Source organism: Pipistrellus hanaki, assembly GCF_964339955.1.
Source record: "Pipistrellus hanaki genome assembly, chromosome: 9".
Lineage (NCBI taxonomy): Eukaryota > Metazoa > Chordata > Mammalia > Chiroptera > Vespertilionidae > Pipistrellus > Pipistrellus hanaki.
The window spans coordinates 40,689,700-40,713,373 of NC_140511.1; the positions used below are offsets into that span (position 1 = coordinate 40,689,700).

Below are 23,674 nucleotides of genomic sequence, written 5' to 3' on the forward strand. Positions count from 1 at the left end.
GATCCCCAGTTATCCTCCCCCATCCTAAAGAAAGACTAAATCCCAGGGAATTTGATGACACCAAGATTTACTGCTCTATGTAGGAAACTGAAGATTCTCCTCTGAGGAAACGGACCAGTCCCTGAAAAAGCCCCAAATTAGAGTGACAGCTTAATGGAGGTAAAGGGATAGTCAACCAGCTAGGCCAAACTACAAGGAAGTCACCAGCCACTCTATACACAGAATTTTCTGTCAGTTTTTTAATGCCCACTTTCACATATAATCAATAGCCAGCATTTAAGAAAACTCTGATATGAGAGGTCAAAACAAACAAATAAAAGGAACTTACAGGTAAAAGAAAAAGCATCAAAAATTACCCTGAACTATCATAAGAGAATATAGTGATTATATGAAAGAGCAGGATGGTATATTTTTTAAAAAAGGAACTTTCAGAGAATAAAAAGTAATTACCAGAAATTTAAAGTATGAGAGCAAAAATAAAAATTTCCATAAAGTAGTGAAGGATAAAGTTAAAGAATACAGAGAAATAATACTTATAAAACATTAATTATGTGCTAGACTTTATTCTAACAGTTTTACATTTATACCCCCAGAATCCTATAAAATGGATATGTTATTTTCCCTATTCTACAAATAAGAAAACTTAGGTCTAGAGTTTAGTTTTTCCAGTCACAGATATTAAGTGGCAAATACAATACTGAAATTTGAATTTAAAAAGTCTAATTCCAAAATCCAGGCTTTTAACCGTTATACTAAAGCAGAAAGAAAAAGCAAACAAATGGAAAATGTGAGTGAGAAAAGGATAAGAACAACGAAAGAATCAATCCAAGCAGTTCAATGTGATGAATAATAGATGATCCAAAAAGAGAACAGAAAAAAATTAAAGAAATAAATGAAGGAGGCCACTCAGTACACAACTCAATGGATTAAAAAAAAGGACTCACACTAAAAAAGTTACCTTGAAATTTCAGAACTCTGAAAATTACTGAGTTTTCAAAAAAAAGAAGAGGATCTGAAATTAGAACAGCATTGGGCTTCTCAAAAGTAATACTGGAAGCCAACGGCGAGTGGAGTGATAGCTTCAAAATTCTTTTAAAAAAATGACTGCCACTCTAGAATACTTCCCCATCAAGAAAGTGGGAGGGTAGCATAAAAAAATTATCAGTCCACCATGCAAGATCTCAAAAATATACTCTCCATCCACTTATATACCAAGAAGTTACTGCTGGATATGCTCTAGCAAATGAGTAAATAAACCATGAAAGAGGAATGCAGTGAACGAAGATTCCAGAAATGTAGGTGTGCAAGAAGCCTAGGATGCCATCAACATCCAGATTAGTGTGGGAAGTTAGAGGTTTCTAGTAAGATGAAATTGACAGAATACCGATGATTCGAACATACGGAAGAAGAGTTAGGAATAAACTGATGATAGCAAACAACAAAAAAAAGACAATTATCCATTTAATCATATGCTTCCTTCTTGTATGAAACACCTAACTCTGATAACTCTGTTACTCTAGCAAAGTAAAAACTGAGTGCCTAAAGGTAAAGTCATCTTATCTCAGGTAAAAATAATCTTTCATATTTAATTTTTTCCAAGTAGCATTACAATAATAAATTAGAATAAAAGTTTTAGAAGCATGGGATCTGCTAACTGTGGCATATTAGGCAAGTCATTTGGCATCTCTGAGCCTCATCTAGAAAAAGTGAAATACCTATCCCAAGCTGTTTGTGCAGAATTAAGATGTGAATATTCCCAGCATAATGCCAAGCACATAGTAAGTACTCAGTGCATGTTTGTTAAGTCTGAACTGTACTGAAAGAGACGGAAATGGCAATTGGCAAGCAGAGACTCCCACCGCTATATACCTTTTGTGTTGTTGTGTTTGTCGTCTGTGTTGATGGTTTGGTGAAGGTTATTTTCACAGGAGACATGTGAGGTGGTAAGGAATTGGCAATGCTCTGCATGATATTGCTCATCTTGGGACTTCCACTCACAGGCACAGTGATTGTCTTTGAGACGGGAACAACAGCTTTTGGAACTTCCTTTAGGACAACAGGGGAGGAGCTAGAAGAGTTTGTTCGCCTGCGTTTTCTGGGTTTTTCATCTTCATCTGAACAGCTAACACCTGAAAGACAAGGACAATCTTGCTATCTTTATAGCAATTTAACATTGTATTTTACACCGTATTTTAATATCTTTGTATCATTAAATCATCCTTAACCTGTCTCTTTGTCATGCCCAGTCAGTAGTAAGTCCCATCAATCCTCCTACAGAGAAGTTGTCTCTGAATGCCTTCTTTCCTATGTTAATGGCAAGACCCTCTTATCGCCTGCATATTTTAGTAACAACCTCCTAAAAGGCTTTCATGCTTTTTAATCTCTACTTCTTTTCCACCCGCCAACCTACTACCAGTTATAAAATCTTATGGGAACGCCCTGTTTCAAATTCTTTAACCGTTTTTATCTTCCTACAAAATAAGGCACAAAATTATTACTATATCAAAGTCCCATATTTTTACAAGAACACAATAACCTGTCCCACTCAACCCTGTGTACCTCTATAATCCTGGTAGACTGAACTGCTCACCATTCCCCAAAGCCTTACCACACTCTATCCATCTGAAGTCTCTATATGCTGCTGTTGTTTGAGGAATACTACCTCCCATCAACGACCACTTCACCATGGTACAATCATCATCCTGCAAGCCATCTCCACAGTGAATCCATGTCACCTCTGAGCTTATAAAGCACTTTGTATATTCTCTTCTTATCACTTACTCCATGACAATGTGACTGTCATTCTGCATATCTCCCATAATTAAGGGGTAATGAGAGGAAAACGATTAAGTCTTATTGGTTGTTTCCCTGGCATCATGCCTTGCACATATAAAGTTAAGTGAATGAATTATTCTATCCCAAACTAATGTTGCCTGTGTAACTTCTGAGAATAAAGCAATATATTTCTTGTTACTTCAAACTACATGTTATGTAAAATGGTGATTTTATGGTTAGGTTCACTTTGAAGGTTTTAAAAAAACTATTAAAAAGTAGATCTCTAAAGTTATTTTAAAAGACCATCTTGGATAAATCCACAGAAATCAGATATAAATTTAATAGTCCCAAATTCTCAGTTTTTTATGTACTAAAATCTCAACTGTTTGTTTGTTTTTAAAATCAAGTGAGAAACATAAAACCTTGCAACACACATACAAAATCTCTACGGAGAAGATATTTTTTATAAAGATACAGCATGACTCATGGAACTTGTAATAAAATATAACTCCTTACATGTTTAATTTTTAGAGTCTAATTTAAACAACATTGACAATGATCTAAAATCATTCCTGTCTAAAACAGCTAATTCCACCTCTAACAGTTAAAAAGAAATCAAGTTTATAATTATATTGACAAAAATTAAAATCAAATATTAATGATCTCTAGTTAACATCAAAACCAGAAAAATAGAAATAGATATTAAAAACCAAAAAAATGATCACCCTATCTGGTTTGGTTCAGTGGTTAGAGAGTAGGCCCACGGAGTGAAGGGTCCCAGGTTCCATTCCGGCCAAGGGCCCATGCCTCAGTTGCAGGGTCGAACCTCTGGCCACAATCTGGGCATGTGCAGGAGGCAACCAATCGATGTGACTCTGTGACTCTCTCACATGGATGTCTGTATTCCTCTCTCTCTCTCTTTTTTTTCTCTCTCTCCCTTCTACTTTTCTTCCCTCACTCCAAAAATCAATGGAGAAGAAAAACAACAACAACAACAAAAATGAACTGATAGTAAACTGCTTTACAGGGTAGAATTGAGGGGTTAAAAACTACAAATAAACTTCAAAAAATTATAGTCAATTAGAAATATAAAAGATGGACCGTCTAGAATGCTTCACTGAATCTAACAGATAATGTCTGTAATTTTTTTTAAAGCTCTACAAAGATTACAATTGTAGGAGTAAACACTGAATGACTTACATAAGCACATTCTTCATTTCTAATCCCATTTCTATTCCATGACAATCAAAACAACTAAATACTTGAAGGATAGCACTGTTCAAGGCATATTCCCCATAGAGAAGAAAAGAAAAGAAATTTCTCAACTCCAGAACTAATTAAAAAGCAATATATAGCTAGTCACGTGTAAAGAATTCTTTAGAACCTCCAAAAATCTAACCACCGCTAATAGCCTGTGGATCAATGATTTAATCCAAGAAAGCAGATCTAATCGGAGCCTATGCTGCAGCATTTAGCCAGGAAGATCCTAATAACAACACTGAGAATATCACTTACTTTTGACATAAACAGTACTTCCACTTGGCAAGACAACTACATTGGAGGCAGGACTGGCAGGTCTTGGAGACTTAACCGTTGCTATGCTGCCACTTGGAACAGGGGTAGAGGTTGGGGTTGACGTGGTACTTGTGTAGGAATAGCAAACCACTACTGAAGGAACAATAAAAAAAGTCTGCTGTTAACTTTCACGAAAACTGTCCACTCATATAGAAAAATTAGTTTTACCACAGGCTAATTTTAATGTTTTCATGTGATCAGAAGTTAGAGGGCAGTGCTAGATATTAGGTTTACAAATTAAAAGGTATTAATAACCTTTTGAACATGATGAAAATCATCATGTAACTGGGTTTCCCCCAAGTATTTAACAGGTGACACTGCCAATAGTGCAGTTATAAAGAAATCAAGTCTAAAACTATCTAAGAAAAATTAAAATCATTTTCCATTTTCCATTCATGGCAGGAGTTAAACAGTACTTAAATTCCCTTTTAATATTAATACCAGCACCAATGATGCAGTGATGGATAATGTTTTCCTAACCATAGCAATTTCCAACTTGGCTACTAGGGCAAACAAGGCAAGGTTCCTTTATTATAAACCAACTCACTAGTCACTTGCCATCCAAGCAGTGCAACAATAACTCAACTAAAGTAATGACAACATATATTTCAATATCTTGAATAACAAGAAACAAAAATAACTCATAGGCACCATTTACTGAGTACAATGTACTACACTAAATCTTTGTCTTCTATTATTAATAACTAGAGGCCTGGTGCATGAAATTCGTGCTCAGAAGGGAAGGGGGAGGGGGGGGTCCCTTCAGCACAGCCTGCACCCTCTCCAATCCGGGATCCCTCTCACAATCCTGGACTGCTGATTCCTAATTGCTCGCCTGCCTGCCTGCCTGGTCACCCTTTACTGCCCCCAACTGCCCCCCCTGCTAGCCTAGTCACTCCTTACTGTCCCCCTGTCAGCCAACTCACCCCCAACTGCCAGCCCCCGCCGGCCTGGTTGCTCCCAACTGCACCCCACCCCCCGCTGGCCTGGTCATCCCTAACTGCCCCCTCTATTGATCTGGTCACCCCTCACTCCCCCTACCTCTGCTGGCCTGGTCACCCCACGCAGCCTGCTTTTCCATTCATTTGGTTGTCCCTCACTAACTCCCCTGCCGGCCTGGTCATAGGCAGCCATCTTGTGAAGGTGTGAGGGTCAATTTGCACATTAACTCTTTATTATATAGGATTGTTACAATACCAATCTACATTTTAAAGATGAGGAAACCAAGGTTGAGAGAAGCTAAAAAACTTACTGGAGATCACAGAGCTAGGAAATGGCAAAACTAGTATTCAAACATAGATTTGACTATTGGAAATCCTATATTCTTTCCACTCTACCAAAGTTGTGGATAGAAAGGGTTAAGTGGGAAGAAAAGATACCTCTCCTACAACAAACAAATCAGAAACTCAATGGAGGTCAAGTTTGCACCCTGGTAACTGTCTCTGAATATAACTGTTTCAGCTTAAAGAGAACTTGGCATGCACAAAAAGGGTATCTCACTCTGCTCCACAGCCCACTGCTATTCCAAAAAGACAATTCCCCAAAGTCAGCTGACAACTACATTATTTTCAAGGCCATTTTCATGCAACACTAAAGTAAGCTACTAAAAGTCAATCCAATGTGCACTCTCAAATTTAATATTACTCTTAGCGACCTCAGGAAAATCCAAAGATTTTTAAAGTATGTGTCAACTAGATTAAGTAACAGTAAGAAAGCTTTCTTCATCCGCCAGGTAATCCCTAACGGATTTGGCACATTGAGTGGAATAGAGACACAGCATACACCACTGATTCCAGAAGACAAAAACAGAACTTTATATTGTAAAGAATAAGTTTAGCATCTTTCACCAGCAGCTAAGTGACTTTTATTATCTTACTTATTTTTCCATGTCACCCATTAAAACCTTTTATTCACTCCTAACAAAACACACAAATCTCAAAAATTCATTCCAAGAAGATTTTTTTGCAATTTTTAAATTAATATAATTTACACTTTGCATAAAAGGGGGAGGAAATTAATTGTGGCTGAGACTAAAAACTTAGCAGTTTCTAGTTTCAGAATAAAAATTGCTCATTGATTTGCAACCTTTAAACTGAGATATAAACAGTTAAACCTCTGAGATATAAACAGATAAAAAATAACACAACTTTTCTTGAAGAATCTAGGAAAAGTCTTCTCTATACACAAATATTTTTCTACTTACCTTCCTTGCTTCCTGTTTCTGCAGGAACTGGAAGAGATGCATTGTGCTGGACAGCTGCATTGGCAACAGCGTTAGCTGTTACAGTGAAGGCAGTTTGAGGAACCAGCCGGGGCATCAGTGGTACCAATCGACGACCTTCAATGGACCATTCTGAAGAGCTATTAGGTCCAGACATACTGAACAAAAAAGAAAACGCTGCTACAAGAGTTTTCAATCACGGAAAGTGAATCAAATATGTTTGCTCAAACAAATACAACTTTTTACATTTAAAAAGTACCTTAGGTGAAAAGGAGAAGCTTCATTTTAAGCAAGTAAGATCAAAATTATAAATAGAATTCAGGGAATTTCATATATACTTAGCTTCTTACATATCTTATTCCATCATCTGATTATAATGAATATAACTGAAACTCTAAAAAGATTTTCCTATGCATTCTAAATAAATATCGGTATTATTTTCATTAGTTTAAATCCAGTGGTATGGATGAAATCTAGTTTTCTACTAACTTTTCTACTTAATTTTATAATTAAACTAGAAAGGTAAAAAGAACTCAATTTTAAAAATCAAATTTTCCTCAATAATTAAGGATGGAATTCAGTGAACCTTTGCAAAATTATCTAACTGCCTGCATGGCCAGAGGTTCTAAGGCTTTCAAAGATGGAAAACTGAAGGCAGTAAACGAGGGAGACTGATGGGTAGAAGGCAGCTGTATATATCACTGCATATTTCACTGGCAATATTATTATTATATATTATTATCCTTATATTATTTTTAAAAAGACTAGATCTGAGGACACTGGGAGAAACTGCCACTATTTTAATTTTATTTATTTATACCACTCTTCACTGTTAAGTATTTTGAGGCTGCTGAAGTCTATCCTCAAGCAGACACTATTCTCAGTTTCTGTACTCTAAACTTCTTGAGCAAAAATTTGTTTGTTTGTTAGTCCTCACCTGAGGATATTTTTTCCATTGATTTTTAAAGAAAGTGTAAAGAAAAAGGAAATACAAGAGAGAAACATCGATGTGAGAGAGACACATTCACTGGTTGCCTCCTGTAGGTGCCCCGACTGCAACCAAGGTACATGCCCTAGCCCAGAATTGAACCCGAGACCCTTCAGTCTGTGGGCCGATGTTCTAAACACTGAGCAAAACTGGCTAGGTTCTTGAGCAAATTTTATCCAGGGATCCAAACAGAGGTTGAAATATGAAAAGATAGTTGCATCTCCTCTCTTTACTTGGCCCTGTAAAAGGTAGTTGTGTCACTTCTCCTGATTAATGATTAGGGTTGAAGTTTAAAATTCACTTAGAGTCAATCAATCAATCTCTTCACTAAATCAGAAATATTTCTATATCTTTTGCAAAACCAAAGTTTCTATAACCCAGCCTAGAGTTTAACACTCTGTCCACTGATTCTTCATATTTAGGGTACAGAAAAGCCCTTATTAGGGGACAGTGGAATAATGATGATGATGATGGTTATAATTATAATAACTAACATAAATTAAGCACTTACTCTATCTCTGCTATAGCACTATTCTAAACATTTTATATGCAATTAACTCATGTAATTCTTTCAAAAATCCTATGAAATTGGTAATACTATTTTCACTTTGTAGATAGGGAAACTGACAGTTTAACTAACTTGCCTAAGGTCACACAGCTACTAACTGCCTCCTTCAACAAGCATTTATCATGTTACTGAAATTATTCACATTACAAGTAGAGCATATAAAGATTTTCAAATGTGTTTTATGTCTAACTTTTGCTTTTGCTTTTGATTTATACTAATCAGGCACTGCTATCTAATTACTACCAACTTTCACTAAATAGAACAAATAAAATTACAACTTGAGAAGGATTTACATTCCATTCAGAAAGGAATTTCTAGGAGTTGATGGGTTACTGTGGGAAATATGCACATTTCCTCATCATTTAACACAGTCTTACTTAAGACAAGAGAAAGAGGACTTCCTAAGACCCCCTCACAGATCTATTAACACATTATCTCCACATTGATGCTAGTTCTGAAACAGAATGGTATAAACAAGAGAGGCAGGAAACAGCTATAGCTAATTGTCAAAGGAAAAAATTCGAAAAGATATTCAGCATTTTCTTGGCTAACTCCTATTTTGCTACCATTTTATTAGAATATCACTAATAAATGTGCTTAGTGAGAGTTTACCACACAAATAAAGTGTTATCTACACTTACCTGGTGCATTGTTTAAATGGTGGTAGAAATTATGGAAGATTAATAATTTCAAACACATGAACATATGCTATTGAAAAGAAAATTTGCAGCGCAAAAGACACACTGAAGTTTTTAATATACAAATCTTCCAAATTTCTACTCATGCAAATATGCTCAAACTTTTTTTAAATTATGAAAAATTAAACATCATGTTAGAATTAGATTTAGAAAAATTCCTCTCTGCTTAGCAATGAAGGTATAAATATGCATTAGTTGCACAAATCATCTAAACTAAATTTTAGAAATTTTTGTAAACTACTTACTCCAGGGCTTCTCTGGCACACCTAAGTTATATTAAGATGGCAAAGGAGGGTGGAAACCTTGTTCCAGCCCCTTATCTAACATGACAACTAATAAAACTACCTTGGCCCTCACATCCTTTGGTGAAAAGGGCATTAACAGGAAATCATCATTTTCACATAGAAACTCACACAGTCTCCTATGATGTTGGGCTGATGATAAAGGAGTTAGGAGAACAATAATTCCAAATTACCTCTTTCTTTGAACTCTAGAAACAATGCTGGCAAGAGTGGACAAATTAAAGACTCTGAAGGCTTTTGATATTCCAGGCTTTAATACTATAATATTCTGACATGTTTCAAAACTGAATTCGAGAAACAAACTTAATAAATGGCCTGGTACCAAATAATAAAGAAGTGTTATGCTTCAAGCCACAGGCAAGGTTTTTCTTTGATTCCAGACACCCCACTCCTTTTTTTTCTACCTCCTTTGTGCTCAGTCTTCTCATTTTTCTCTTCACCTTTCAACCACATTCCTAGGGCCTAAGCTGATATTTTGAGTGGGGGAAGGACGGGAGAGAAGGGGAATGCAGTCAATTCAGATGCATTCTTCCTTGGCTAGAGTTGCTTTTTTCCGGCTCAGAGTATGACACCCTCCTACAGATATTCTTTAAAACCAGATTCTGCTGCTCCCTCTTAGGGAAAGACAGAGGAGATGGAGCAAATGAGGGATCTATGCCTTCCTCACCACTGCCACTCTGACGGTTGGGCTCAACAAATAAATGTGACATCTGATCAAACTAAAACCACAATATAAAATATTAAAACAGAAATATGGAAAAACCTAAGAAGTTTAAAATTATACACTGAAGTAAGCACTTCAAAAATTAAATTCGTGTATTAAAGAAATCAGAAGGGGGGAGGGGAACACAGGCAGATAAAAGCCAACTCTCAATTATCCATGCTAATAGATAGAGGAGGGAAAGGGAGAGGTCAAACAGATTAAAGAAACCCACGTATTACCTAAAAATACTTTGGCAAATACTTGAAAATTATTCCACCAAACTTCTCCAGGACAACTAATAAGTAATAAAATTACTAATTAAAAAGTTCACCTCCTCTCCCTTCCCACCCTCTGACTGGAGTACTCCCAAGCAACAAAATGGCTAAAGGGTGGACAGTATTAGGTGAGGGAGAAGGAGAAGAGAAGGAAAAGCAAGGGGCAAGGTTAATTTGTAAATGAAATATGCGCCCCTGAATAATTGAGAGCTTCAATTTTGAAATAAATACAAGAAAAAGCCTGAAATAATAATAACCTATTTGCATACCTGTAACTTGGTCTTTCACCCAAATATAAGGATAAATTCATTCTTTAAAGGGGAAAAAAGGAAAAGGAGACTAAATAAATGTTATCTTTTAAGTATGACACTGATGCATCAACTTACAACTATTGCCCCACAATACTATTCCAATGGTTTTAAGGTTTACTAATATTGTATCTAAATGCCTCTGTATACAAGCTACTATTAACTACTTTATTATCTAGCACATTACTTTCCCATTACCAGTTCTCAAATTAGAATCCAGGCTCAGTTGTTACTTTTTGAGCATAACAATTCAAAAATTTACAGTAAGTTAAAGAAGGAACACATTAATATTTTGTTCCATGTTGGCCTGACAACTAAATATTTAATATCTCTAATGGAAAACTGCCAGCTTTCTACAGTGCATACATATCTACCACTGAAAGCTCTCAAAATTCAAATAGCTAAACTTTCAAACTATGAGGTTAAAAAGACAGCACTCCATTTTATAGGTTAAGTAAAATGAGGAACAGTGAAGCACAACATGAAGCTAATGGATCTTCAGAGCCAATTAATTTAAATACACTATTTATCACATCATAAAAATAAAAAAAACAAATGAATTATATTTTATGAAATGTTCCTATTATCTTGCATTAACATTTAAAGGATTAACTTCTGTTCCTTTCTATTCTTTAGGAGGCACTGTCTCCATACATACTCTACTGTTTGATCCTTGCCCTTAATCCTCTATCACCCTCTACCCCACCTGCCAAATAGTTATAATGATTTAAAAATAATTTGATAAGAATCCTTTATAATTGTATTTTGTTGGCTTTTAAAAATATATTATATTCATATGTCTTAATAGCAGAACACATATTTTATAATCTTTTTGTTAATCTCAAAACATGTGAAATATTAGTTATCAAAAAATTTAGAATGCCTATTTATAAAGCAATATATATAAATATATATCAAATACCATTACAAAGAACCTCGGAATGTCAAATTTGGGGAGTATACTAATTTGTTACTGAACTCTGCTTCAAGTGAATCATCTGCTAAATTCTGGGGGCCTTTAGTTTTGTAGAGATTACATTGTAACGGGATTTGAACTGAGTATTTAGACTTGCCTAACCAAATGCAGTAACATAACCAATTGAATAAACAGTTAATAGCATTATGGTCAGGATCCCTGAGTAGAGCAGTATCACTATTAAGACTCAGGAATCTGCTACACAATAGGAAGACTGTTTCAAAACTATATTTTACTATGTCATAAAAAATCAGGGGTGGTATGACTAATGGCTTACTTATGTGCAATTGTTGTTAACCGTTCATCGTTTACTGCTCTCCGAACTTCAGCACGGTGGCGTTCTGTTGAGATGCTATGAAAAAAAATAGCCATTATAGAACTCTGTCAAGCAGGCAGCTCTTTTCTACACTTTTATTAATGTTTAAGCCAACAATGTACTTGGGGTGGGAGGGCAAAGTTGATTTGTAAAAAGATATAGATGGGAATCTAACATTTATCTTTAAATGCTTTATTTAATTAAATTCAAAGAAAAAGATTCAGACTGATTCTGTGTAACTGCAGAATTAGCTGAAAATCTGAAACCACAGGAAGACAAATTTAGCTTGATCTCAAGTCAATGCCTCAAAAACTCAGTAATGTCAGACTATGATCAAATTAGTATAGGTTCCTATTATCTGAATATGCAAATTCACTGAATGATCCCTAATCACTCAGGAGAAAGTCTTCTGAAGTCCTCTCTAAAGCTCACGCACAGTCTATAATTTTATGTTCAATGAATATAATAAAGAAATGAAAATGACAAGATAATCTGTTTCTAGTGGCAACTTGCTATGAAACTTAACACCAGGATATTACTCCTTTATTACTCCATATTTCAGCCATGTGTCTTTACAGTATGTCATGTTACCACTATGGTAAAAATGTGCTTACATTGAACCTGGTTAAATACATGTAAAGTTAATACTAAACAATATTGAAAATACTAAAACAATACTGAAAAAAGGCTACAGCATTCCATTCAAAAGTAATAAAATAAATACCACTCTTCCAATTGTAGTGTTTACTGTGAAAGCTAAATCTATTCTATGGATTAAAGTAAATTTAAGGGACTAGAAAGCAGAATTTATGAGGAAGTATATACAACAAAAAAACAAAAAACATAAATTATTAAACATGAAGACAGTAAGATTGATGATTTGGCTTAATAATGTCCCTGTACTAATGTTAATATAGGAAAAGCCTCTTCCCTACTTTCACTTTTTAAAAATTGTTTTTAAATGCAGAAAGGAAACTTCAGTTAAAACAGAACATTTTCTGAGAAAGCTCAAGATATTAGAATGGCTTAATCAAAATATCAAAGAACCCCTTCTACAAGAATTTTTTAATGGATTCAAGTGCCACTCTAATAGGAAGCTGAAGGGATAAACTATCCTTAAGGCTATGACTACATAATCACCACCATTTCTATAAATTAAGACAACTGCCTAGTATCTCCTTCGTCTCCTCAAAAAACTGTGAGCCCGGCAGCTGTGCCACAGTGGTTGAGCACTGACCCATGGACCAAGAGGTCGCAGGTTCAATTCCCAGTCAGGGCACATGCCCAGATTGGGGGCCATGCAGGAAGCAGATGATCAATGTTTCTATCCCTTTATCCCTCTCCCTTACTCTCTCTCTAAAATCAACAAAAACGTGTGTGTGTGTGTGTGTGTGTGTGTGTGTATATTTATATATATATAAATTTATTTTTTTTTAAGTAACTGGGTCTAGACTCTAGATCTTCATGTCCAGTTGCTGCCAGCTCTTCTTTCCTCTACCCATATGAAAAATACTTTCCTTTTGCAGCTGGCCCAAGCCTAAAACAACCTGCCTTAAACCCTTTTTTATTATATTACAGAATAAATGGTAAATTGCATAATTTCCTGTAACAAAGTACACGACTGGGATAGGATCTTTAAACACCAACAACTTGAAGACCTGTCTTCAATCTGAGTGTGAAAAGTACTGAAACCCCTTAAAATGAAATTCTAGAGTAATGTCTCACAAACTTTTATGATAATTTACCTAAGAACTTTTGAGAGTTCTCCAAGAAGATCTTTCTTTTCCTTGGTGAGATCCCCCTGTGCCCGAAGTGCACTGATAACTCCAGCATATGCCTCCAATTCTAGAAGAAGAAAATTATTTTATCAAGAAAGGCCTTCAATATTTTAATACTGTGGCTACATATAGTAAAGCTTCAGGGGAAGAAATCTAAAAATCGATTTAAAAAAATCAATATACAAATATTTTTTTAAATTCCTCTCAAAAATTTTATCTAATAACATAGATTAAAATGTAGCTTTTATAACTTTATATCACTTTCTTTTTACTGCCTCAAGAAGTCATGTATTTAAAATATGGAGGTAGAAATTCTAATGCTAGCCGAAACCAGTTTGGCTCAGCAGTAGAGCATCGGTCTGCGGACTGAAAGGTCCCAGGTTCGATTCCGGTCAAGGGCATGTACTTTGGTTGAGGGCACATCCCCGGTAGGGGGTGTGCAAGAGGCAGCTGGTCGATGTTTCTCTCTCATCGACGTTTCTACCTCTCTATCTCTCTCCCTTCCTCTCTGTAAGAAAAATTAATAAAATATATTTTTAAAAAAGAAAAGAAAAAAGAAATTCTAACGGAAAATATTTTGTCTCACACATTATCACTAAAGGACATTTAACTCAGATTACTACCAACAACTGGAAACAGACTCTAAATAATCTAATAAGGGTGATAAAGAAGGTTTTAACATTACTGAAAGGTATCTTCACCTCTAATCCTTGAAATAATTCCTTAGGCTTGCTTAAGAATTCAAACTATAGTCCACATACCTCCTTGATAATTGAGAGTACTATTGAGTACTGTGTAACTGAAAAATTACTGGAACAAGAGTCAAGTGGCCAGATTCTGGCTCCAACACTGCCACTTACAAGTTGTATGACCTTGGTCAAGTCCTTTCTCATCTCTGAGCCCCCGTTTCTTTATCCAAAAGAGACTTTGAAGGGCCTGGACAGTGTGGCTCAGTGGTTGAGCATCAACCTATAAACCAGGAGGTCTTGGTTCAATTCCCGTCAGGGCACATGCCCAAGTTGCGGACTCAATCCTCAGTGTGAGGTGTGCAGGAGTAGCCAATCAATGATTCCTCTCCTCATTAATATTTCTCTCTCTTCCTCTCCCTTTCTCTATGAAATCAGTTAAAAAAAAACATATATATATGAATATATATATATTCAAAAAGAATATATATATGACTCTGAAGGTATCTTCCAGATCTAAGAGCTTCTCCAAGCTATAAAAACAACCATTAAAATGATTAAGGCAAATTAGGAAACATGAATTACTCTTACAGGACTTAATACTACCAACACAGCAACAACCCTTATGATAAAACTGTCAATCCCTGGAACTAGTAAAACCAAAAAGTCCTCAATGGCTCTCAATGAACCATGCCTCTCCCCCTGATTTGGCATGTGACTTGCTTTAGCCTTTAAAACCAGCATATGTGATGCAAGCTGACAAGCACACAGGGCCTGGCTCTCTTGGAACTCTGAAATCACCAAGCCATGAAAAAGCCCAGAATGAAAGGCCACATGGAGAGAGGCTCAGCCATCTCAGCTGAGCCCAGTCAACCAGCTAAACTACCAACTGAAAACAGCCAAAAGAAAGAGCTCAGACAAGACCAGCAATCCACAGAATCTTGAGAAATAATAAAATAGTTGTTGTTTTAAATCACTAATGCTAGAGACAGGTAGCTGGGTAAAACAAAACGATGGGAAATAAGTTCCCAGGCTAAAGTTATCTCCTTACTAAATTCAATTTGCTACCAGTATTTGCCACAAGCCAATGCCTGACACAAAAGACACTCAAAGTTAGCCAAATAATAAAAGCAAGGATACTTGCATCCTCAGCACTTATATCAATAATAAACTAATAGCCTCCTTCAGTTCATATTATTCACAGTTCTAATTGTTTAAAAAAAAGCTTTATATGGAAAGCTGAGCTGACTGTATTAGTTAGAAATCTCTGGACCAAAGGAATTATCCCAGCTGTAAACATCCTGCATGTCCACTCTGTGCTGGATACAAGATCAATGTTTCACCAGGTCTCTCTGGACGAACAAGGCTCTGGAATAGTGTAGGAAATACTTAGCTCCAGAAAACATATCAATATTTTAGCTATTATCAGGACCCAAAGTAGAGTTCAGAAAAACTCTAGGATAACCAGCTAAGAAATCACTGCACTCTAAATGTTTATGCCCCTCTTATGAAATATTTCATGCAACAAATTAATATTGAGTCCTGTTAAATATACACCAGACAGTATGCTAAATCCTGCCATCAAAGAGTTAACTCTAGAATATAGCTACAGTGAAAAAAGTCATCAGCCGAAACCGGTTTGGCTCAATGGATAGAGCCTCGGCTTGGGGACTGAAGGGTCCTGGGTTCGATTCTGGTCAAGGGCATGTACTTTGATTGCGGGCATATCCCCAGTAGGGGGTGTGCAAGAGGTAGCTGATCAATGACTCTCATCGATGTTTCTAACTCTCTATCTCTCTCCCTTCCTCTCTGTGCAAAATCAATAAAATATATATTTAAAAAAAAAAAAAAGAAAGAAAAAAGTCATCAGACAATTATGATACAGTGTATAATAGAGTGGTAGGGGCACAGAGGAGAAACACATCATCTCGTCTGGAAGCACAGGTTTTAATCAGAAGATATCTGTGCTCCAGGCAAGCAGAGGGGAAAAAGGCAAGTGTGCAAAAAGAATAGAGAATAAGACAGCAGGTAATGTTTCCTACAGACATCAAACTTCCACTAAGTCAGTGACTACTGTGAGAATTTCACACTAGGGGAAGTAAAAATATGTCTGTACTTGCATAGTCAATAATTCAAACCGAACTAGTAGTTGAACATTACTACAACAAGGAACCATGGAGAATATTTACATAAACAACGAATTCCCTATCCTCAAGGGGATTAAAATCCAACAAGGGGTGTATGTAAGGGAATAGAGAAGGAAAATGGAAAAGTAGTTTGGTGCCAGACTAAGAAAAGCCTCAAATTCCAGTCTAAAAAGTTCTTATTTGATAGGACTCAGTAACTGAATGTGGAAAGAATTGTTTTGCAGTTTACAAGACATTTAGGAGAATGTCAATATCATAAGAAATGGAGAGGTCAGAGAAAAGTAGTTTGAGAAAACAGAAAAAGAAACTGACTTTGGGGCTCTGGAATTTATAGTGATCAAGACACTACTTCAAAAAAAGTGAAATTAAAGAAATGTGATAAATATTTTTGACATACCGTATCAAGTCTCACTCCAAGTCTAATTAAAAAGTCATGCACAAAAGTAAGGTGGCAACCTCACAAAATACTGGGACTCAGAACAGTTACCATAGCTACAAAATCAAAGGCCCCTACTCTCCTTCTCCAGAAAGTCACTCATTGTAAAGAACTTTTAATAGCTTCCCAACCTCCTTCACATTTATTGATTTCCATTTTGATGGGTATCCTCAGATCCTGACAAATACCAATTTCGGACATTAATTTTGATGTCATTCTATCATAGTGTTAACTTTAATGATACATAAGTATAATGAAATAATAAACACATGCAAACACCACCAAAAGAAACCCAAATGATTTACCATACCATTTTTATAAAGTCCTCAACCCATTCCCTTTAAAGAAATCAACAATTCAATTATATTATTGTCCATAAAGCCCCTGTTAAGAGTGATAGCTCAAGAATTTGCATTTATATATCGAGGCCCCATGTTCATGCACTTCGGGCAGGGGGGTTGTAGGGGTCCTCTCAGCCCGGCTTGCACCCTCTCGCAGTCCAGGAGCCATTGGGGGATGTCCGACTGCTGGCTTAGTCAGACATGCTTAGCGCTGCCGCAGAGGCGCGAAAGGCTCCTACCACGGCCGCTTGCGAACTGCTCCTCTTAATTATTTCAGCTATGAAACAAATACAAGCCTTACTTTATAGTTGCTAGAAATTATAGCAACTGCATGTAAGTGTAGAAAACCATCCTTAAATTAGTACTAAAAGTTTGGATACAAAGTTAAAGGAAAATAAAGATAAAAGAATGACTGACCAAAGACAAAAACAAACCAACTGTCTAGTTGTACTAAAACACAATGCTAAGTTTTTAAAATAGAGAGATCTTCATAGTGGCCTGAAGGGAAATAAAAACAGCCAAAGTTATTAACAGGCAGAGTAAGAGCAGCTATGATCAGATTTATACATAGGAATTCCTGACCAACATTTCTTTTAAAGAAAAGGTTCTGCCCTAGCCGGTTTGGCTCAGTGAACAGAGCATAGGCCTGCAGACTGAAGGGTCCCAGGTTTGATTCCAGTTAAGGGCACATGCCTGGGTTGCGGGTCCAATCCCCAGTGAAGGGTGCGCAGGAAGCAGCAGAAACAATGATTCCCTCTCATCATTGATGTTTCTTTCTCTCTCTCTCTCCCTCGCACTTTCGCTCTAAAATAAAAAATACAATATATATTTTAAAAAATTCACAGATTCATCTGCAAAAAAAATGTCTAAAAGTTGTTTTAAAATACTGTATGCTCAGATGTCAAGCCCTGTTACAGGCCCTTTTTATATACAGTTAATCCACATAACAAACTTATGCAGCAGATATTGTTAACCTTCCTTTACGAAAGTGCTAGCAGATTTAGGGAGAATAAATAACTTGTCCTTGATCATGTAATAGAACCAAGACCCCAAGCCTGTCTGAATTCAAGGTCCACACTTTCCCGTCAAAATCATAGATACCTAAATAATTCATATCTACTGCCAAAACATTTAATGTTCTTTTCAAATATTTTTTCATTTACTGAGCACCTACCTATGTGCTAGCCTGAGACTACAGTGGTAAATGAGACAAGGTCCTTCTTCTACCTTGCAGTCTAAAGCAGCATTTCTCAACCAAGGATCCTCATTTGAACCACAAAATACAGAAAATTATTTGAATTGCTCTTTTTCTCATAACTAATATCATTCTGGATACATAAGAAGTTAGTTCATTATATACAACAGATACTTTAGTATTAGGTCTAGTAATAATTAATGTCGTTTTCTAATACTTTTTAAATCGAATTTATTTAAACAATACAACAAAATTTAATCAACAATATAGTTGCTGTTGTTTTCTACTACTTGTGCCCAACGCTCAGGAAGCATTTTAATCCCTCTGTTGTAAAATTCTTGTGATTTTGATGCAAAAAATTCGGTCAATGCATTTTTGAGGCATTCTTCATTATTAAATTTTTTTCCAAGAAGAAAGTTTTGCAAAGAACGAAACAAATGGTAATCAGAAGGGGCAATATCAGGAGAATATGCAGGTTGAGGGAGAACTTCCCATTCCAACTGGCGCAGTTTTTCAGCAGTGATTCTTGCAGTATGCGGTCGTGCGTTATCGTGGTGAAGAATTACGCCCTTCCGATTAATCAGCGCGGGTTCTTTTTCTCTTAAAGCTTGGGCTAACCTTTCCAATTGGGCACTATACACTGCACTTGTAATGGTTTGGTTAGATGGTAAAAGTTCATAATGAAGAATTCCTTTAAAATTCCACCAAACACACAACATCACTTTTTTCGCATGCAAGTCAGGTTTTGGCATGGGCTGCGGAGCCTCATTTTTGTCCAACCATTGAGGCCGCCTTTTCAAATTAACATACAGCACCCATTCTTCATCTCCGGTAACAATTTGCTCTAAAAACAGCAAACAGTTTTGACGAGAGAGGAGCGAACTGCAAATTGTGACTCTTTGATTACGGTTGTTGTCGGTCAACTCATGAGGAACCCATTTTCCAAACTTTTGGACTTTGCCAAGTGCACGCAATTGATTGGAAATTGTTTTTTGTGAACAATTTAAAGTTGTCGCAAGCTCTTGTTGGGTAATTTGAGGATTTTGCACCAAAAGAGCTTGAAGAGCTTCTTGATCAAAATTGGACACACGGCCTCGACCACTCTTGTCATCTAACGAAAAATTTCCCTCGCGAAATTTCTCAAACCAACGCTGGCATTTTCTGGCGCTAACTGCATCTTGACCAAGAGCACTACAGATGTTTTTTGCAGCCTCACTTGCTTTTCTTCCTAATTGGAACTCGTAAAGCATGCAGTGCCTAATATGCTCTTCATCCGCCATCTTCTTAGCCCTAGTTTTGCAACAAAAACCAAACCAAACACAAACCTTTTCAAGCAAAACTTGTTAATTGCACTTCACACGTTCTGTAGATACCACGTGTTTGAAGGTTATGTCAATACAAGTCAACGCCAAGCAAGATTTTAAACGAATGTTTAAAAACGACATTAATTATTACTAGACCCGATATTAGGGCTTAAGTCCCTAAATGCTAGTTGAGAAAGGCTGTGCTAACGGAAAATATAATAAACAAGAGGCCTGGTGCACAAAAATCCATGCACTTGGAGGGGCCCTCAGCCCAGCCTGCACCCTCTTGCTCCCCAGGGGAGTTGGGCCTAAGCTGGCAGTCAGACATCCCTCTGGCAGCCGGGGAGCCCTCAGGGGATGTCCAACCTAATGGCTTAGGCCCCGCTCCCTCAGCCCTTAGGTCGGACATCCTTAGCGCTGCCATGGAGACAGGAGAGGCTGCTACCACCACCACCACCACCACCACCACCACCACGCTGGCCAGCCATGAGCCAGCTTCTGGCTGAGCAAAGCTCCCCCTGTGGAAGCGCACTGACCACCAGGAGGCAGCTCCTGCATTGAACGTCTGCCCCCTGGTGATCAGTGTGTGTCATAGCAACTGGTTGTTCCCATTCATTCTGCTGTTAGGATCAGTTTGCATATTACCCTTTTATTATATAGGATTACTATGTAATTCATTACACCACAAACGGTATTTTATTACTGATAGTAAAATATAATTTGGGAAAGAGAGCATAGCTTACATTAACTTACAATCCAGAAACAATATGTAATTCACATATACATTCATGAAGGTTAAAAGTATGCTAAAGTGAGACAGAAATCATATTCCCCAGATTGAAATACTGACTCCAGGACTTACTAAAAGCATTATCTTGAGTTCTAAGCTTCAGTTATATCATCTGTAAAATGGGGACAAAAAAAAGAAAAATACCTCCTTTTTTAGTTTGAGGATTAAATAAGAATGTAAAGAACTCAGAATAGCCCAGTATCCCTCAAGAATTCTTAGTTGTTATGATTATTATGATTCATGTACTTACTATGTACAAAGCACTATGGTAGGCACTGGAGAAATAACAATGAGTAAGACGAGAAGAATACCACTAAAGAATTTCTAATGTAGCAAGAAATATGTCATCCCTGCAAACAGCCATGATCCAAACAAAAAGAGAAAAGTATCACAGAGGCATAAAACACCGAAAATGAAAAGCATACCCAATTTTCGAAGAATCCTTTTGCATTCATCCCTGCTGAGATCCAAAAGGGTTGGCCACACAACAGGCATTGCTGCTTCTTTTTGGTAGCCCCAAAGAGCTTGTCTTCCCTACCAAAACAAAACAAAAAAAATCAAATTACCAAGTACGTTCCAAAGGACACTCACCTGGCGCTCCACAGGCTGGGAAGAAAAACCAACAATAAGAATATCTCACAACCACTCTTTCACCACCACACTTTCCAACTTCTGACAAATAAATAACTAAATGATCATTTGGGAGCATACCACTCCAGCCTATGACTGGAAAAAGCACAGGCCACAGAGTCAGACCAGCGTAAACTCTAGTTCCGTGTTTCACCTTACTGCCTGTGTGATCCCGAGAAAACTGGCCTATCTGAGCATACCTTTTACACATTTCTAAAGCAGAGGTATCATCCCCTGGTTTGTGATGAGGATTAGAGAACTGTGTATGTGAAGTTATCATCGTGGCTGGTACATTACTTAATAAACAGGCACTACTACCTTGGTAAGCTTGGACAAGTTACCTGATTTCTGTTGGCTTTTTCACTTATGAGTTACATGAAACAAAAATATGGAAAAACTCCTAGCACCATACATGGCTTAATGGAACTTAAGAACTTTTCTCCTCAATCCTAACAATGAAAGATGAATGCACACCCTGTCGTCTTTAGCCATTTACCAAAAGTTTAGATGCTAGGAACTTACTTGGCAATGGGAATTCCCTAAGCTGGAAGATTAAAAAAAACAAAACAAAAAAAACACGGAGCTGGGCACTTGTGCAATACCTGCTAAGCACACAGTGGGTCCGCTGTAAATATGTGTTAAGTAGACAAATGAATGACTGAGAAGAGTGAACTGAATGAGTGAGTGAGTGAGTGAGTGAATGAATGAACGAACGAACGAACGAACGAAAGAACGAGCGAGCGAGCAGCTCACGGTCTGGTCTAGGAGTCGGGCACCGAACCCTGAGAACAGTTACATCCCGTTCCAGGCGCCGAGGCTGCGGACTCCCAACAACTCCTCGCCCGGAGTGGAGGTCCCCCTCCCCCTACTTTTCCCATCGTCCTCTCAGCCAAGAGCCTCCCCGGAGCGAGGAGAGACGGGCTGCGCGCCCCGGCAGGCAGGATGACAAAAAGAAAAGGGGTGGGGAAGAGGAAGAAGGGGCCGAGCTACAAGAATCCGCTCCCTGCGCACGCCAGTCCCCGCCCCCGACGGGATTTTGGAGGCGGCCGGCGACCGACCGCCGGAATGGGGCACCACCACGTCACGGCATCCCGAGGCGTCCTCCCCGCCAGCGATGCCCCCGCGGGGCCGCAGCGCCCCGGAGACCCGGGCAGCGGCGGCCGGAGCCTGGTCCCCGCACAGGGATCGCGTGCGATCCTTCCCCGACTCAGGTGTCAAGGAGACCGGCCCGCCCCGCCCCCTCCCCAAACATGCACTCTCGGCAGCGCCGCCGGGGTGGCCAGCCCACCCTCCTCCTCGCCGCGGCCGGGGCGCCGCTCGTTCGGCGCCGACCCCAACCCCGAGCCCGCGACCCGAGCCTTTCGGGGCCAGGAGCCGGTGTCAGGGGCCCCGGACGGCCAAGCTCGGCGCTTCTCCGCTCCCTCCTCCGCGGAGAGAATAACGAGGAGAGAGGGGAGGCGCGTGGACAGCCCGGCAGGTGACCGAAGCTCACCGGGAGGCTCCCTGGGCTGGAACCCCAGATGGCCCAGCACGAGGCCTGCCAGAGTCCCCCCTCAGCCCACCTCGGGAACCCAACGATCCCGTTAGGAGACAACGGAGGATGGGGCTGGGCGCCCCGAGCCGGGCTCTGCATGCTCAGCCCAGGGCTCCTCCCAGCCTGACTCATCTGCCAGCTCTTCCCGGCACCCTGTCTGAGAGTCACCCACCTGCCCGGCCTTTCGGGGCTCATCTAAAAGGCTCCTCCGCCAAGACTAGGGGGACACCAGGAATCGGGTTTGTTTGCGGTGCCTCAGAAGGGGCAAGATGGCGACAGGTGCCAGGGCGCAGGCGCAGCTGCGCGCTGCCCGTCGGGAAATGTAGTTCGCCTTTCCCGCCTTTGGGTGAAAAGCCCTCTGAAGGCCTCCTTTCTCCCCGCTCCTCTTTTCCTCCGCGTTTTGAAAGGAAACGGAGAGACATCGCGAGGGGAGCTGGGAGTTGTGGTCCGAACCCGAACTCTTCGGTCGGCTGCCGCACGCGCAAGGAGGACTGGGATTGTAGTTTTCCTTGGCTTCTCCTCCGTCCCCCCTCTGCACCCCGGCTTCGCGCGCCCTGTCTCCGGCTGCCACCTCCCAGCCAATCAGCTGCGCTCTCTGCTGCACGTGGCGTCACCCATAGCGGTCAAAATGGCGTTGGCAGCTGGAGCCGAGGTTTTCCCGCGACCTTTATTCCAAGGGAGGTTAGGGCTAGAAGGAGAGCCGCTATGTCCTTGAAGGGACGTGGAGGATTAGTTTCAGATTCATGGGAGTCTTGGGAGCAATGATCGGCTGCTTTTAACCCTGCTCCCTTCTCCCACCCCCACCCCCCTCCGACGCAGCTCGAAGCGTTATCTGCGCCAGGAGAATCCATGTAGTGGGCAGCACAGGTGGCTTGTACCTGAGCTAGTGGTTGCGAGGTTGCGGAGAAGGGGAACCCTAAGCGTCCTCCAATTCGGGTTTCTCCACCTGTGAAGTGGGAATGATAGTGCTGCCTCGTGCTATATCTGTCAAAGGCAAGAAGGGATTTATTTTGAGGCCCGACGACCTGGTAGGTTCACCCTTTAGCTTTTGTTCTTACAGAAGAGTTGTGTGAAGAAGGTACTGTTGTCCCTGTTTTACAGATGAGTGATAGGTCCTCCCTTCCCCCA

At 39.0% G+C, this 23,674-nt stretch overlaps 1 protein-coding gene across 10 annotated transcripts in view; it reads right to left on the reverse strand.

Annotated features, from left to right (window-relative positions):
* The window catches only part of EMSY (EMSY transcriptional repressor, BRCA2 interacting), a 76,346-nt gene extending 53,028 nt beyond the window's left edge, over nucleotides 1–23,318 (reverse strand). Inside the window, exons 1-8 of one of the 10 annotated variants that reach the window (XM_084893368.1) lie at nucleotides 22,719–23,318; nucleotides 20,808–20,916; nucleotides 13,451–13,550; nucleotides 11,667–11,741; nucleotides 10,375–10,416; nucleotides 6,554–6,729; nucleotides 4,291–4,440; nucleotides 1,870–2,129 (exon numbers count right to left, since the gene is read on the reverse strand). In XM_084893368.1, coding sequence (XP_084749494.1) covers nucleotides 1,870–2,129; nucleotides 4,291–4,440; nucleotides 6,554–6,729; nucleotides 10,375–10,416; nucleotides 11,667–11,741; nucleotides 13,451–13,550; nucleotides 20,808–20,877 — 873 coding nt within the window. In that variant the 5' untranslated portion in view covers nucleotides 20,878–20,916; nucleotides 22,719–23,318. Of the gene's footprint in view, nucleotides 1–1,869; nucleotides 2,130–4,290; nucleotides 4,444–6,553; nucleotides 6,730–10,374; nucleotides 10,417–11,666; nucleotides 11,742–13,450; nucleotides 13,551–20,807; nucleotides 20,917–21,614; nucleotides 21,902–22,718 lie in introns of those variants that run through there. The other 9 variants (XM_084893372.1, XM_084893365.1, XM_084893367.1 and 6 more) reach the window with 9 other exon arrangements.
* Between the last annotated feature and the right edge of the window lie 356 nt (nucleotides 23,319–23,674).